The 14,067-nt window shown below is 43.1% G+C and overlaps 1 protein-coding gene and 1 pseudogene across 1 annotated transcript in view; one reads left to right on the top strand and one right to left on the bottom strand.

Annotated features, from left to right (window-relative positions):
* The window catches only part of Prkch (protein kinase C eta), a 191,611-nt gene that overhangs the window by 121,522 nt on the left and 56,022 nt on the right, over window positions 1-14,067 (bottom strand). Inside the window, exon 2 of the mRNA XM_051195994.1 lies at window positions 10,658-10,721. Coding sequence (XP_051051951.1) covers window positions 10,658-10,721 — 64 coding nt within the window. The remainder of the gene's footprint in view (window positions 1-10,657; window positions 10,722-14,067) is intronic.
* On the top strand, window positions 6,760-7,222 carry LOC127230691 (60S ribosomal protein L26-like 1; annotated as a pseudogene).

The raw sequence follows: 14,067 nt of genomic DNA, 5'->3' as shown, positions 1-14,067 counted from the left end.
TGCCCTAACCTGGGCTCATTTGTTTTATTTTCATTTTTCTCTTAGTTCTAGCTTCTGGTCTCCATTAAGGGATTCTGCTGGTCCCATGATGGCAGTCAGCTTGGGTAAATCTTAACCCCAGTCTGTCAGAAGCCGGGGACATAGGCCCTGAGTCTGCAGAAATCACCTTGCCAGGTGAAGGTGGATAGTCAGGTCAAAGGAGAAGCCCAGGGGAAGCATCGCAAAACCAGGACTGTAGAGAGGGTGGTCCTATGCCACCACCAAAGCCTCCTCCAATGCAGAAGAAAGAAAGAGCATTCTAGTGCTGGGTTGGGGTATTAATGTGCTCCCAGAAGTTCATATGTGAAGAACAACACAACCCTTGATGCAAGTGTTGGCATGTGGAGCAACGGGAGGTGAACTGGTCATGAGGGCCCTGTCTTTTTAAATAAACTTCATTATCATGGGTTCCCTCTCCCCTCCCTCTCCTTCTCCTCTCTCTCTCTGTCTCTCTCTCTCTCTCTCTCTCTCTCTCTCTCTCTCTCTCTCACCCCCACCATATTACAAAGAAACAAGAGGAGGATTAGATGCAATCCCTCAACCCCAGGCTTCCCAGCTCTGGACAGATGGGTACCCTAAAAAGATCTTGGACTAACTCTTACCGGAATTTGGCTCTGACATTTATTTTCCAGTGGGTCCTAGAAAAATCAGTGTCTTCAGACTGTCTCAACTTTTGCACACTGAGAATCACACCAGCCGCACGGATTTGTTGGGAGCAAACGAGATAACGTATGGGATGGCAAGGGACTCCTTGACTTGGGTAAGAGGCTACCCTGCCACCAGAAGGAACAAAGAAGCAAGCTGCATTCTAGTGTGGGCGTGGCACTTCCAGTCCCCAGAAGGTGTGCCATAAATATGCCAGAAGCTATGAAGCAGAGAAGCCAGTGTCACCCTTCCCTTTCTGGTTCCTCTTCCCTGACTTCCACAGTCCCTCTACCCTATCTTCTCTTGGTATTCATTTCCAACGGCAGTCCCCAGGACTGCTCCGACTTGCAAGAATACTAAGTATTCACCCATTCCCACGACTAATGCAACACACACGATGACTACATTTTAAAGCTAGTTTTCAAAAACAGTCTAAGCCAAGCAGTCATCATAGGGCTCCAAAGATGACAAATCAACTACAAGCAAAGCTAACCATTTTTCCTTTAAGAACGGCAGGTGTGAGAAACATTACATGGAGGAGTGTGAAACAGTGGGCTGCAGCTTCAAAGCAGCCTCACACTTCAGATCTGACTTCTCCGTCCATTGGTCACACTGTCTGAGCAGACAGAGTCTCACAATCATACAGCAGTGGTTTGAGGCAGGAAACATGAGCTAGAAGCTGAGGCAAGAGCTGTGGTCAGAATCTTGCCCTGCATTCTAGCACACTGCCTGTGAGAGAGGTTACTACCCTCCAGTGTCTGCTCCCTCCCTGAGAAATGTGTCATTTCCAAGTAATGAGTCAAGCAAAAGACACACCCTCCCCTTTTCCCTAAGCAAGCTTCAAATCCACAGCCAACAAGTGTGTTGGGAGTTTGTTTTGTTGCATCTTCCCCGAGACTGGCACAGAATGGAGTGTTTTCACTTATGCTTTGTAAAACCAGAGAATAAGTAACTACTGAGGAACCTCTGTCATTCTACCGTTATAAAAATACTTCTAGTATCATTAATTCTTTTGATTTCCCTGATCTCACTCAGGAAATCTCATATGCAGCTTTGCAACTGCACAACGTTACGTAACTGTTGGGAGCTGGTCCACCTGTCACTCATGATGCATGAGATTGCATGACAGATGGGACACTCTTCCTCACCCCCTTCCTACCTGCAGCTTTTGACTCAGAGCTTAATACGTGGGCATATTAAAAATCTTTCTCAAGTCCTTAAGACATTTCAATTTTTAATGTGCCTTTTCATAACACATAAAAAATTGAGAATTAAGAATAAAATAGCCTCCCTCGAAATACCATTCCCTAGCTTCAATTTATAGAGAAAAGGCATCACATGTTTTCAAAATTAAAGGCATCATCGTAATGTCATCCAAGCAACCCAGATTCTGGTTTTTGGGTTTTTGTTTGTTTGTTTGGTTGGTTGGTTTTTTTTTTTTTTTTTTTTGGTATTTGTTTGCTTCAAAGGTAAGTATTTCCTTATTTCATTTTATTTTACTTTTTCACTTTCTTACTAATGACAACTGCAAAAACATGTAAAATTAGACTGGACAGCGTAAGAGACCACGTGCAATATGTAATTACTAAGTAGAGCCAATAATCAATTTGCAGGGACTTGGGAGTTGGCTTGGTTGATGAAGGGATTACAGTTCACGGTGAAGCCCTGAGTTCAGATCCCAAGCACCAGCCTAAAGAGCCAGGCGTGGTGGTGCCCACCTGCAGCCTTCAGGGGAAGTGCGTTATGGAATATTATTTTAAGGTGTGTTACACTTGTTTATGCTGAGGAGCATTTGTCTAATGATATAAAGATTTGTTGCTTTTGTTTGCATTGCATTTGTTTGACCCTGTGAAGCTGTGATTCTTTGCCTGTCTGAAACACTTGATGGTCTAAAAAGGAGCTGAACGGCCAATAGCGAGGCAAGAGAAAGGATAGACGGGGCTGGCAGAGAGAATAAACAGAAGGAGAAACAAGGAAAGAAAAGGAAAGAACAAGAGGAGGAGGACATGAGGGGTCAGTCACTCAGTCACCCAGCTAGCCATGGAGTAATGGTGAAAGTAAGATTTATAGACGAAAACGATAAAGCCTAGAGGGAAAGGTGGATGGGATAATTTAAGATAAGATAAGAAGAGCTGGCAAAACACAGGGCAAGCTAAGGCTGGGCAATTATAAGTAAAAATAAGCCTCCATGTGTTATTTATTTGCAAGCTGTGTGGTGGGCCCCCAAAGAACAAAACAGCCAAAGAGTCAAATAGTAAAACCAAGAGCAACAGAAACAGGGGAGTTCACTTAGGAGCTATAGTCCTACTGAATTGGTGAGCCCGGGTTTGATGAGACTAACTTCAAAAAGTAAGGTAGACAGTGTGAGTGAGAAAGGAAGACACTCAACACTGACCTCTAAACTGTACAAGCACACACACACACAGAATCAATCAATCAGTCAGTCAATGGATTCATGGTTCACCCTACCACAAACCACAAATGTTGCAACATCTCATAAATAAATATGAATTTCTAATAGATGCTCATTATATCTTAAACAACTACAATGCCACAAATCACACCAAAATAATGTTAACAATCCCATATAATCCCACCTATGAAAATGAGCCATACATTACACCTGATTAAAATGTCTCTTTTCTATTATTTTGACTCTTTTCTCTTTCAATTTGTGACCAAAGAAACCAAACCTCTCCTTCTTTAAAATGTCCTTACTATGGATTTTTCTGGCTATATCCATGGTGGCATTTAAGATCTTCTCCTGTCCTTTGGAACCTATGATTGGATATGGAAGCCTGGCTAGACTCAAGGCCAGTCTCCCTCCTCACTGATGGCATGGGCATCCATCAGATGGCATGCAAAGTCGGGTTTTCACACTGTATGCCAAACATCTATGGTTGAGAACAATGAGTTCAAAGAAACCCACAATCTCTCCAAATCATATAACATCACTCCATATTTTCCAATAATGTAAGGATACTACAATATCATCTCACCCTGTGCTTGAGTGAAGGGATATCATACTTTATTTCTGTTGGTTCCCTTCCAAATAAAGCAGCTACATATTTAATCTGACACATTTCTGTCACTTTCCTTTACTTCGACATTCTCTTTGGATACTTGGCTCTAAGTGAAACCCAGTTGAACACTGTGATAACCATCCATTCAGACTCAATACAGCATCTAACATCTATTAAAATCCAGCTGGATTAGACCATGAGCTCCAGAAATACCAGTCAAACGCTGACATAAAAGAGCCTTTTCACAACAGCAATGTATTCAGCCATGTCCCTCACTCAGCACTAAGGGATTCTGCTTCTCACCCAAAGGGTAAACCTTCCTCAATCGTGAGCTGCTTCTGTTCCAGACCTGACCTAATGACTTCCATGAAGCAATGGTTTCTAGACTTTTTCTTAAAAATCTATTTTACCGAAGAAACTACTTTTAGCCCCAAGGCAAGCAGCAGTTTATAAAGTCTCTCATTTGCATTCTTTGTTCACTCTTCATTTTCAGGCATGCTCATGCTGACCTGGAATATGTTATGTGATCTTGAGAAACTGCCTAGGATACGGGAAGCTTCCCAATATTATTACTTCAGCAAGGAATACGTTAGTAAGATGAGCGGTCAATAAGTAAATCCTCAACAGAGTTTGCGTTGATTTGGCACACTGTAGGTCTCTAACTGCTGACGTTCCACAGAGCTGCAATGCTGACCGGGCCTGGCTCTCTACCTCCTCTCACTGGTCCCTCCCATCCGTGTTCCTCAGTTCCACCTGGCACTTGGCATTCAGTCCAGAAGCAGCATTTGCCCAAAGCTCAGACTTCGGTTTGCACTTCAACTAGGACATCTCTTCCTGGACTGCTCCCAAACACTTCAAACTCCACCTGCCCAAGCCTACATACATTATCCTCCGTCTGATGTTTCTACCCTAGCAACGACCCATCCCAGTTACCATCCGAGCAACTCTCCGGACTCTTCCTTCATCCCTGCACTAGGTGAGTTGCCAAGTCCTGGTGATTTTACTTCCATACATGGCTCAGTGGTACCTATTCTCTCTGTCTGCTCATATTCCAACTTTGCTCAAGTCCATAGGTTTCCCTTATACTCTCCTCATGGCTCTCTACATTCTGAGCTCTTGCAACTTAGCATTCTCCCCCCTCCCCCAAGCCTTTAAAACAACTGACACCAAATCAGGTCGTGCTTCTCTCTGCTTAAGTTCTTCCCCAGGGGCTGGGGAGACAATCATTTGGTAAAGTGCTTGATGTACAAACACGAGGGGCTTCCCATCCCCATCACCCACGGTTTTAAAAACTCCAGAAGCAGGGGTGCATGCCTGGAATCCCAGGACTGGAGAGGCAGATGGAAGGATCCTTAGGCTTGCTGGCTAGCCAGTCTAGCTGAATCAATGAGCTCCAGCCTCAGTTAAGAGACTGTCTCACAAAAGCAAGGTGAAGAGTGTTTAGAAAAAGACACCCTGCATCAAGCTCTGGCCTCTGCATGCAAGTGCACACACTCACACATGCATGCACACACATGTTGCACACATGCTGCGCATACACAAACAGAATCCCCCGGTACCCCATCATCACTTCCAATTCTAGAGGGAGTGCGCGATTCTGAAATTTACTAATGTGGCACCCCTCAGAGAATGAACTGTTTAACAGTTACACTGGCAGTGGCAGACGGGACTGTCCTGTCCCAAGTCTCTTTTTATATCCCCCATCGGCATGCCTCCGCCTTCAGCACCTCCCCACGACATGCGCCATGCTGTCTCTGGGATAACACAAGGGGGTTTGTGGGAGCAATGCCAAGCCACAGACATGCTCTTAGAGTCAAGTGCAGGCTCTTGCCACAGATGTGGTATGTGTTTTGTCTAGGAGTGGAGGATAAAGAGGAGAGAAAAAGAAGAGAGGAAAGATGGAGGGGGACTGGGAGACAGTGTGACCGAGTGAGAGAGAGTATGAATCCCATCCTCTGCATTGAGAGAACTGCACTCAAGACAAAGGCCACATGAAAGCTCAACCTGACTCCTAGTGTAGGACTCAAACTGAGAAGACATTGCTCCCATAGGAACAAAACAGAGCTAAGGTCCCAAAATAAACCCCACACATAGATGCTGCTGCTCCTAAAGTTTCAACATTAAAGTCTGTTTGTCATGTGCAAAACACACCTGGGGTAGAGGCCCAAGTGAGCAAGCTCTGTTGGCACAGCGTCATTAGTCTGTGAACTACTGGCTTCCTCAGCAGCAGCTATCCGTACTCCTACTGCAGTCGGGGAGAAAGAAAGACTAGTTTAAAGGGAGATATATATGGTTGCCAAAGATGGACATAGGGTCAGCTCCAAGCAGAATAAGATTGCTATGACCTAACAGAACTCATCCCTAAATAATCTGCCATATCTTCCTTCTTATCACTAAAACTTATCAGGTTTCCTTGGGTCAGCACAATTAAGAAAGATACATCTTTGTAGCATCTAGTCCAAGAGACCTAGTGTGGACCTCAAAAATGCCCCACAATGTCTGCAGCACAGTCAGGCCTGCCATAGCATCCATCCCTCCAGCAATGCAGGAAGGTGACAGCACACTTTCAGAATCTCACCCAATCCCCTTCTGGCCTCTTTTCTTGCTGCTGGGTTTCTCTGTACCACGGCTGGTGCATGTAATACTGCATTAATTTTATCCCCCTGAGCAAAGACTAAATTCGTTTGTCCCCAGATAAAGCAAAAGAAAATTTCTGAGGACAAACAGAAAACCTTCAAACTGTCATCTGGGTGATTTTTGTATGTATGTCATTTAATGGACTGAGCCAACATAGTGCAAACCGTAACCTATGACCATTTCTCCATATGAGCAAGACTAGTTGGTAGAAAGGAAGGGAGAACACAGCTTCACAAAGCTACTGGAATCTATTTGCAAAACGTCAACGCCAAATATGCAAACAACCTACATCCTTAAAAAACTCCATAGGATTTTAATAACGGTAGAAAAATCTTGTAATGAACTAGCTGGTTCATTAAAATAGCTGGTCGAAAATAGAAGAAGCAGGAGTGTTCAGTGGATTGTCATGGCTAAAATGAAGTTCAATCCCTTCATGACTTCTGACGAAAGCAAGAACCACAAACAGCATTTCAATGCACCTTCTCACATTCGGAGGGAAATCATGTCTTCCCCTCTTTCCAAAGAGCTAAGACAGAAGTACAATGTTTGTTCTATGTCCATTTGAAATGATGATGAAGTTCAGGTTGTCTGAGGACACTACAAAGGTCAGCAGACTGGCAAAGTGGCCCAGGTGTACAGGAAGAAATGCGTCATCTACACCAAACAAGAGGAATGAGAAAAGGCTAACGGCACAACTGTCGACGTGGGCATCCACCCCGGCAAGGTGGGTATCACCAGGCTAAAGCTGGACAAAGACCGCAAGATCCTGGAGAGGAAAGCCAAGTCTCGACAAGTAGGAAAGGAGAAGGGCAAATGCAAGGAAGAAATGATTGAGAAGATGCAGGAGTAGGGGCGTCTCATACACAGCTTTCATTAAAGACTGCTTAAGAAGAAAAAGTAAAGAAAATAGAATAACCAAAAAACAATCAAAACCAGGCAGAACTAAAGAGAATCAGACACCAGAGAGAAGGGAACTGTAGTGGGCCATGTTTATAAGCATTTCTCTAGATTATTCTCCCAAGCTACAAAGAAGCCACAGTTACATCAGCTTGAGGAATGGAATGGTAAAATTCAGGGCCACCAGATGACCAGACAGTGAGGCAATAATAGAAAGGACAGATCCACAGAGACAACTTCAATCTGTCAACATCTTCCTTAACTGTGTATGTACAAGGGAGACCCAAAATGTCCTTAAAATACGGGAGCTGAAACATTAAAAAGTTAAAAGAACTTAAAAAATCCTTGGGATTTTCAATGAATCACCAGACTGACCAGATTGGCTGTGCTTGGTGAGTGAGCAATTTGCCCTATGACTATAAAAGTTATTCTGGACTAAGAAAAAATGGAACAGTTCCAGTTTTGAAAGAGTCTATGCCTTCAAGGGGATCAGCCAATGATGCAACTACTTTCTAGAAAAAAAAAAAAAAAAGAAAGAAAGAAAGAGAGAGAAGGAGGAATACAAGAAGGCCCGTATAGGACACTTTCAGTAAGAAAAAGCACTTTCCAGAATTTAACAGGCACTCCTTCTTTAAAAAAAAAAAAAAAAAAAAAAAAAAAAAAGTTTTTTTTAAGGAGCTAAAATATAAACAAGAACTAGAAAGGGCTTCATTTTGCCATTTTAAGAAAAGGGAAATACGATTACGATGGTGCATGCCTTTACCTCTAACTACTTGGCAGGCTGGGGCAGGAGGATGGCAAGTCCTTCCTCCTTAGAAAGAGTAGGTATAAGACAAGGTTTCATTGGCTTTGAGATACAAAGAGGCATTTAAAATGGCATAACCGTATGAACTTGTGTTTGTTCACAGACAACATGGTTACAACACAAACACAGCTATTAGAAGCAGTGTGAATTTAGTAATAGTAATAAGGCCACAGCATATAAAGCCAATGTCCGAAAAGATCCACACTTTTCTATACACTATTTTTAAAATGAAATCCTCAGAATACCATTTCCTGCAAGTAGTTAGCAATAAAAAAAGTTTAAAGCATGAGCAAACTCTATATTGAAAATTATAAAATACTGATCCTTCTAATTATACTGCTGAGCAGCACCCAAAGCCATTGTGTGGAGATATGTACCATGTTCATTGATTTCATGACATTTATAATGAGTAAGCTGCCAAATTTGCTCAGGTTGAGCTAGAGAATGAACCCAATTTCATTTCAAACTCTAGGAGGCTCTTGTGTGGAAGCAATGAGCTGATGCTAAAGCTGACATCAAAATCCAAAATGCTGAGAATAGCTAACATAAGCTTAAATAAGAAGAAAACAAGAGCAAAGCTTGGCTGCTCACACTGCTTAAGCCTGAGTCTTACTACAAATGGACAGTGGGGGAGGGGCGGTGTGGTATTAACCAAAGACAAACAACCAGATCAACATGACAGAATAGATAACACAGACACAGGCCCATCCATGTGATCAAGTGAAGTTCTGTGGTTGTTCGATGGGAATGGGAGGCTTTTACTACAAGTGGTCCTATAACAAGATTGGTATCTGTAAATACGCTCTGAATTCCTGTTACATCATGGACAGTAAGGTAACACGTTGACTGCAATGTGAAAATGAAACTTCAAGATTCCAAAATAAATCGTGTGACTATCTCTGTGAACACCCCCCCACACACACGACAGACTCCATAAAGAAGACACAAAATGTACAAATTATGGAAGATGACGCTGACACATTGAGCTTTACCATAACTAAAGACTTTCAAATTCTAAAATAATGTAAAAACCTAAATGAAACGCTTAGCCGGCTGAGGCAGATGGACGGCAAGGTTAAAGGTGTACCTGGGCAACTTAGTGAGATCCCATCTCAAAAAGGGAAGGCAAAAGAGGGCTAAGCATGAGCTGAGCGGAGGTCGCTTGCAGAGCACACACAAGACCCCGATTGCAATCCCCAGTAAGAAGACAAGAGGCACTGGGACAAACACTTGTGTATTTTCACACAGGCTTCCCATTCAGAAAACACAAGAACTCCAGTCAACTGTAGTAAAAAGGCACTCAGCATTTTCATCTAACGTGGGGCTGACGATTGCCTCCATGGTGGAGTGCTCTGGCTAACGAGCATGAGACCCTGGGCTTAATCCTTAGCATAAAAGAAAAATCGTAAGTAGTTTACAATGTGTAGAGGATAGGGCAAAAAACTTAAGGTAACACATCTATAAAAGAAATATAAACGGCCAATACACACATGAGAAATTCTCAACATCAGCAGAATGCATATGATAGCCACAAAAGAGCATTAAACCAGAGAATTTAAGGTTAAAGAGAATGATTACACCAAGTTGGGAAGAGCACGGAGTGCCTAGAATACTCATAGATTGCTAGTGAGGGCGTAACAAAATAGGACCACTTCAGAAAAGCATCTGTGAGGTTCACAAAACCAGTCACTCTAAGACCTAGCAATTCCACTCTTAGCAATTTGCCTACAGCAATGACAAGTGTGCATTCACAAAACTTACATTTGAGGATGTCTACAGAAGCACTATTCATAATAGATGATGGCAGGGAAACCCCGATGTCTAAACAAACGGGTGCTGGACTTATGTAATGAAATATGATTAACAACAATGATAAAAATACTGATGTATACAATGTTTGAATGAATCATTCAGAAATGATGCTAAGCAAAAGGAACTAAATGCCCAAAATAACATGCTATACAATTCCATTTACACTCATTCTAGAATGGAGTGAGAAAGGATGGTAGTTATCTCCCTGGGCAGCAGGAGTAACCAATGGAAAGCACAAGGGAACCCTCGGAAGAGCAGAATGGCTTTGCATCTTGGACTCCAGAGCTGATGTCCTGGGTTATTTACTGAATCATTTGGAAGACCAAATTGCTCACATTGGATCTTTCATTTCACCAAAGATAATTTTTGCCTTGATATTTTCAAAAATGGTTTTTGGTTGCAGGGGGCAGTCTGGTAGCATCAACTAAAGCACAGACTCTCTTAAGGGACAAGAATAAAGTGGAGATTATGAAAAAGAGAACAGGATCCTCAAACTTATTTTAGAGGCAAACTAAAACCTGGCACAAAACCAGGACTCTGAAGTAGAATGTAATAGGTATGACTCAAAAGAAACAAGGCAATCCCGCAGTGAACAAAAAGTCAGTGAGTGTGTAACAAAACCAAGAGAGACAGATCTACCAAAGACATTTAACTTGGCAATCTGAACCAGCAGACTTCTGAGCAGCAGAGTTCAAACAGGAGTTTAATGTTCCCATTGTAATTTCCACTGATAGACATTCCTCTTAATTATGGACCAAAACTACACATACACCAGAAACCACTCAAAAATCATTCTTACCTTCAGTAAAACTCCCTGTTAGGGTTATTACCACAAACACTTTCCCCTCAGGCTCCAGATCCACCTAGAAAAAGAAAAAAACAAAGCACATTATATTTTAATATTGAACTTGTTTTTTTTTTTTTTTTGTGGATCTTGAATAATTCTTTACAGAGAGGCCTACATGCATAAATCACAGGCACAAACTGAATCTAAACCTTTCATTGCACAGTAGAGAGGCGAAGAAATGAGTGAAATCTTGCGAAACAGTGAAGCCTGGAAACAGTCTACTCAGAAGCTTCCTCTTGAAGCGCCTCCTCTCCCTCGTCTGCATTGCTTGATGCACAGGACCAAGCATGCACTTGCTTCTTCCTTTGGAGCCACCATATCTTATACGCATCTCTAGTAGAAGCAATTAAACCACATGACAAGTAAGTGAGCTGGAGGAACAATGGCGACCTACAAGACGATGAGCAAATGTGACTGAGTCAACTCCAAAGGTCTAGTTGAATGGAGTAAAATGTACAAAGAGTCTCTGCCTGTTTTGACCAGTAGAGTTTATGACAAGGACCAGTTACCTTTGTCTGCTCAGCAGCCTTGACGGTATCTATCAGCTGAGACATTGAGACTATATTCTAAAATCCCTCACAGATGGAATCCTGCCCTGCAGACCTGCTGCATCTCCCTGTACCTGAGCTGGCAGGCTCTGACCTCTTCCTATAGGATGCTAAACTCACTGTCCACTCACATTTCAAAACCCTGCAACATGAGATGCTTGCGAATTAAAATGTGTGCATTTACAAATGTCCTCAAATAAAACCTTCCAATTCAGCTCATGGCCCCCGCTTCTGTCTTTGACCTTTCACCTACAAGAAGAAGGTCCAGCCAAGTGTAGACACGATGACCTCTGGGAGCAGAACAGCACTTTAAATAAGCTGCAAACTGCATGACATAACAGGGGGCCCCTGTCCTCCACCACCAGAGCTTCCCTATTTCCTGAGAGATCCGGGAATAGCATGAGGTATTTATGGGCCCCCTCCCATCATAGGCCTTAACAGGGCTACTCATTGCTTTTATTGTATCTACAGGTAAACAAAGATCCCTCAAAATGGACTGGTCTTCTCTAAGTCATTACTGTATATACTTTATTCTTACACCACACTCAAATTACATACATGATACAATGTGACCACTTTGTATTGCCTAGAGGCTTTGCCTCTAAACTGTGGCAGCCATTCCTTAAACTCAGCCTTTCTCTGCACAGAATCTGTGCCCAGTGAGATGACCACATTGTAAATCACTTCCATGCTCAATTCAACCTGCTGGTATAGTGTAGGAACACTAACTTACAATGTCTTGTTAACTACCTTGACACAACTTGTGAGCCTCTACCAAGTGGTTCTGAAAATAACCATCTCTGGAGAGATGACTAAACAGGATGTCAGTACCTAATTGTCTCCACTCTCCGCCTTGACTTGTTTCAAGTCAAAAAGATGTTATTTTTAAAAGCCACTCCCTCACCTTCGGCAGAAAGGCCTTGACAAAGAATGCATACACTCACTCAACCACACAGCACAAAACCGCTGCTAGTACTGGAGCAGCCAACTGACAGCCTGCGGACAGACAGACTGCCAGGCCACCTCTGCCATCCTACACCCACAACCAGCATGTGAGCCTGTGCCAACAATGCCCAGAGGGCCCACAAACATGGCCACCTTATCCCAATGGGCTGGGAGCTCTCTGGCAGATGTCAGGAGACCACACCACCTAGAACCGGGTGCTCTCACGCACAGAACAGACTCGCCTCCTCGCTTTCCCCCTTCATCGTTGCCTCCATGAGAGGCCAGATTCAAGCCCCATCTTCAAGCCTTGTCCATCTGAAGCACATGTGCTAGGACAGGGGACACAGCGCAGGGTTTCAAACCACAGGCTAAGGCTTAGTCCTAGGGATTGGAAAAAGAGTTAGTAGATTGTACATGGCAGGGATTTTTAAGCAGAATCAAACAGAACAGGAAACGGAAACACGGCAAGGGGGTAAAGAAAAGCACTGCCTTGTAAAACATTGTGTATACACGATCCTCTGTGTGTACATATGTGCATAAGTGTATACATGCATGCATGTATATGTGGAGGTCAGAGGTCAACATGGGGAGCCTTCCTGCTCTCCACCTTATTTTTTGAGAGATGGTCTCACACTGAATGACAGAACGTGGGGCTCATACCTGGCCAATGATCTCCAAGAGCCCGCCTGTCTCTGCCCTCTCTAGATGCATAGAAACGTTTATGTGGTGCTGGGAGTCCAAGTTCAGGCCCTCATATTTGTGAATCAGGTACTTTGTGGATTGAGCCATCTTCCCAAGCCCCAATACCATGCAATTTTTGTTTGTATTTTGATGCACATGTAAGAATGTACTTGGTTTTACTGTGTAATAAAGAAGCAGGGTCTTAGAGCTAGTAAGATAGATTAGCTATTGTCACTCATTCCTGGTGTTTGCTTCCACATCCCCTTTGAGAGCTGACTGCCTACATCAACAACAGGCCTGTTTTATTCCTGTACTTCACAGGAAGCTCTCGGTGCGCAGAAATATAATGAGATCAATAATTTCCACTCTGTCCTCAGCAGTTCTAGTGGGAACTGTCTCTCCAGACCATGATACACACTACAACATTCAGAGAAGCTCTTGACCTTTGGTTCAGCTAGGACCCTGCCCCAATTACAGAGTGCACTTGTAACCTAGGAGTAGTCAATCAGAGCACAAGTCCCTACTACCACAATGACAGACTGTGACAGTTCACAATGTCAATTTGACATGATTGAGATTCAGTAAAGAGAACAAGCCTATAGGCAGATCTGTGAGGAACTGTCTAGACTAGGTTAACTGAGGTGGGAAGGCCCGTCATAAATGTGGGCTGTACCATTCCCTTGGCTGGTGTCCTGGACTAAAGAAAGAGGGGATAAAAGAAAAACAAAATAAAAAAAAAAACTAGCTGACATAGAGGTTTATCACTTCATGTCCCATGCCTGCAGATGTAATGGGATATGCTGCCTCAAGCTTCCTGCAGCCATGAATTCCCCCACCACGATGGACTGTGAACCAAAATAACCCCTTGCATCTTGTAGCTGTTTCTGCCATATAGTCTACAAGAGCAATACGTAACTAATACACCAGCCTAGAACTGACACCATCGCTGTATCTGGCTATTGGTGCAATGTAATTCTCTCCTCTTGGTCACTGCTAGTTCAAGTAGATCCGAAGAGGAATTCCAGATACGCAAGAAGAGACAATGTCTCACTTCCTGCTTAACTTCACTCTGGGACATCAGCTTCGAAGTATCTGGCACCCTTGATATCACACAAAACTAGAGGAGAGAGTTAGAGGCAGAAGGAGACCAAGTTTTGAGAACATCATTTCAACATGTGGCTCCTGTCA

Source organism: Phodopus roborovskii, unplaced genomic scaffold, assembly GCF_943737965.1.
Source record: "Phodopus roborovskii unplaced genomic scaffold, PHOROB, whole genome shotgun sequence".
Lineage (NCBI taxonomy): Eukaryota > Metazoa > Chordata > Mammalia > Rodentia > Cricetidae > Phodopus > Phodopus roborovskii.
The sequence above is the reverse complement of the archived record's forward strand: the minus strand, read 5'-3'. Positions and strand labels throughout refer to the sequence as shown.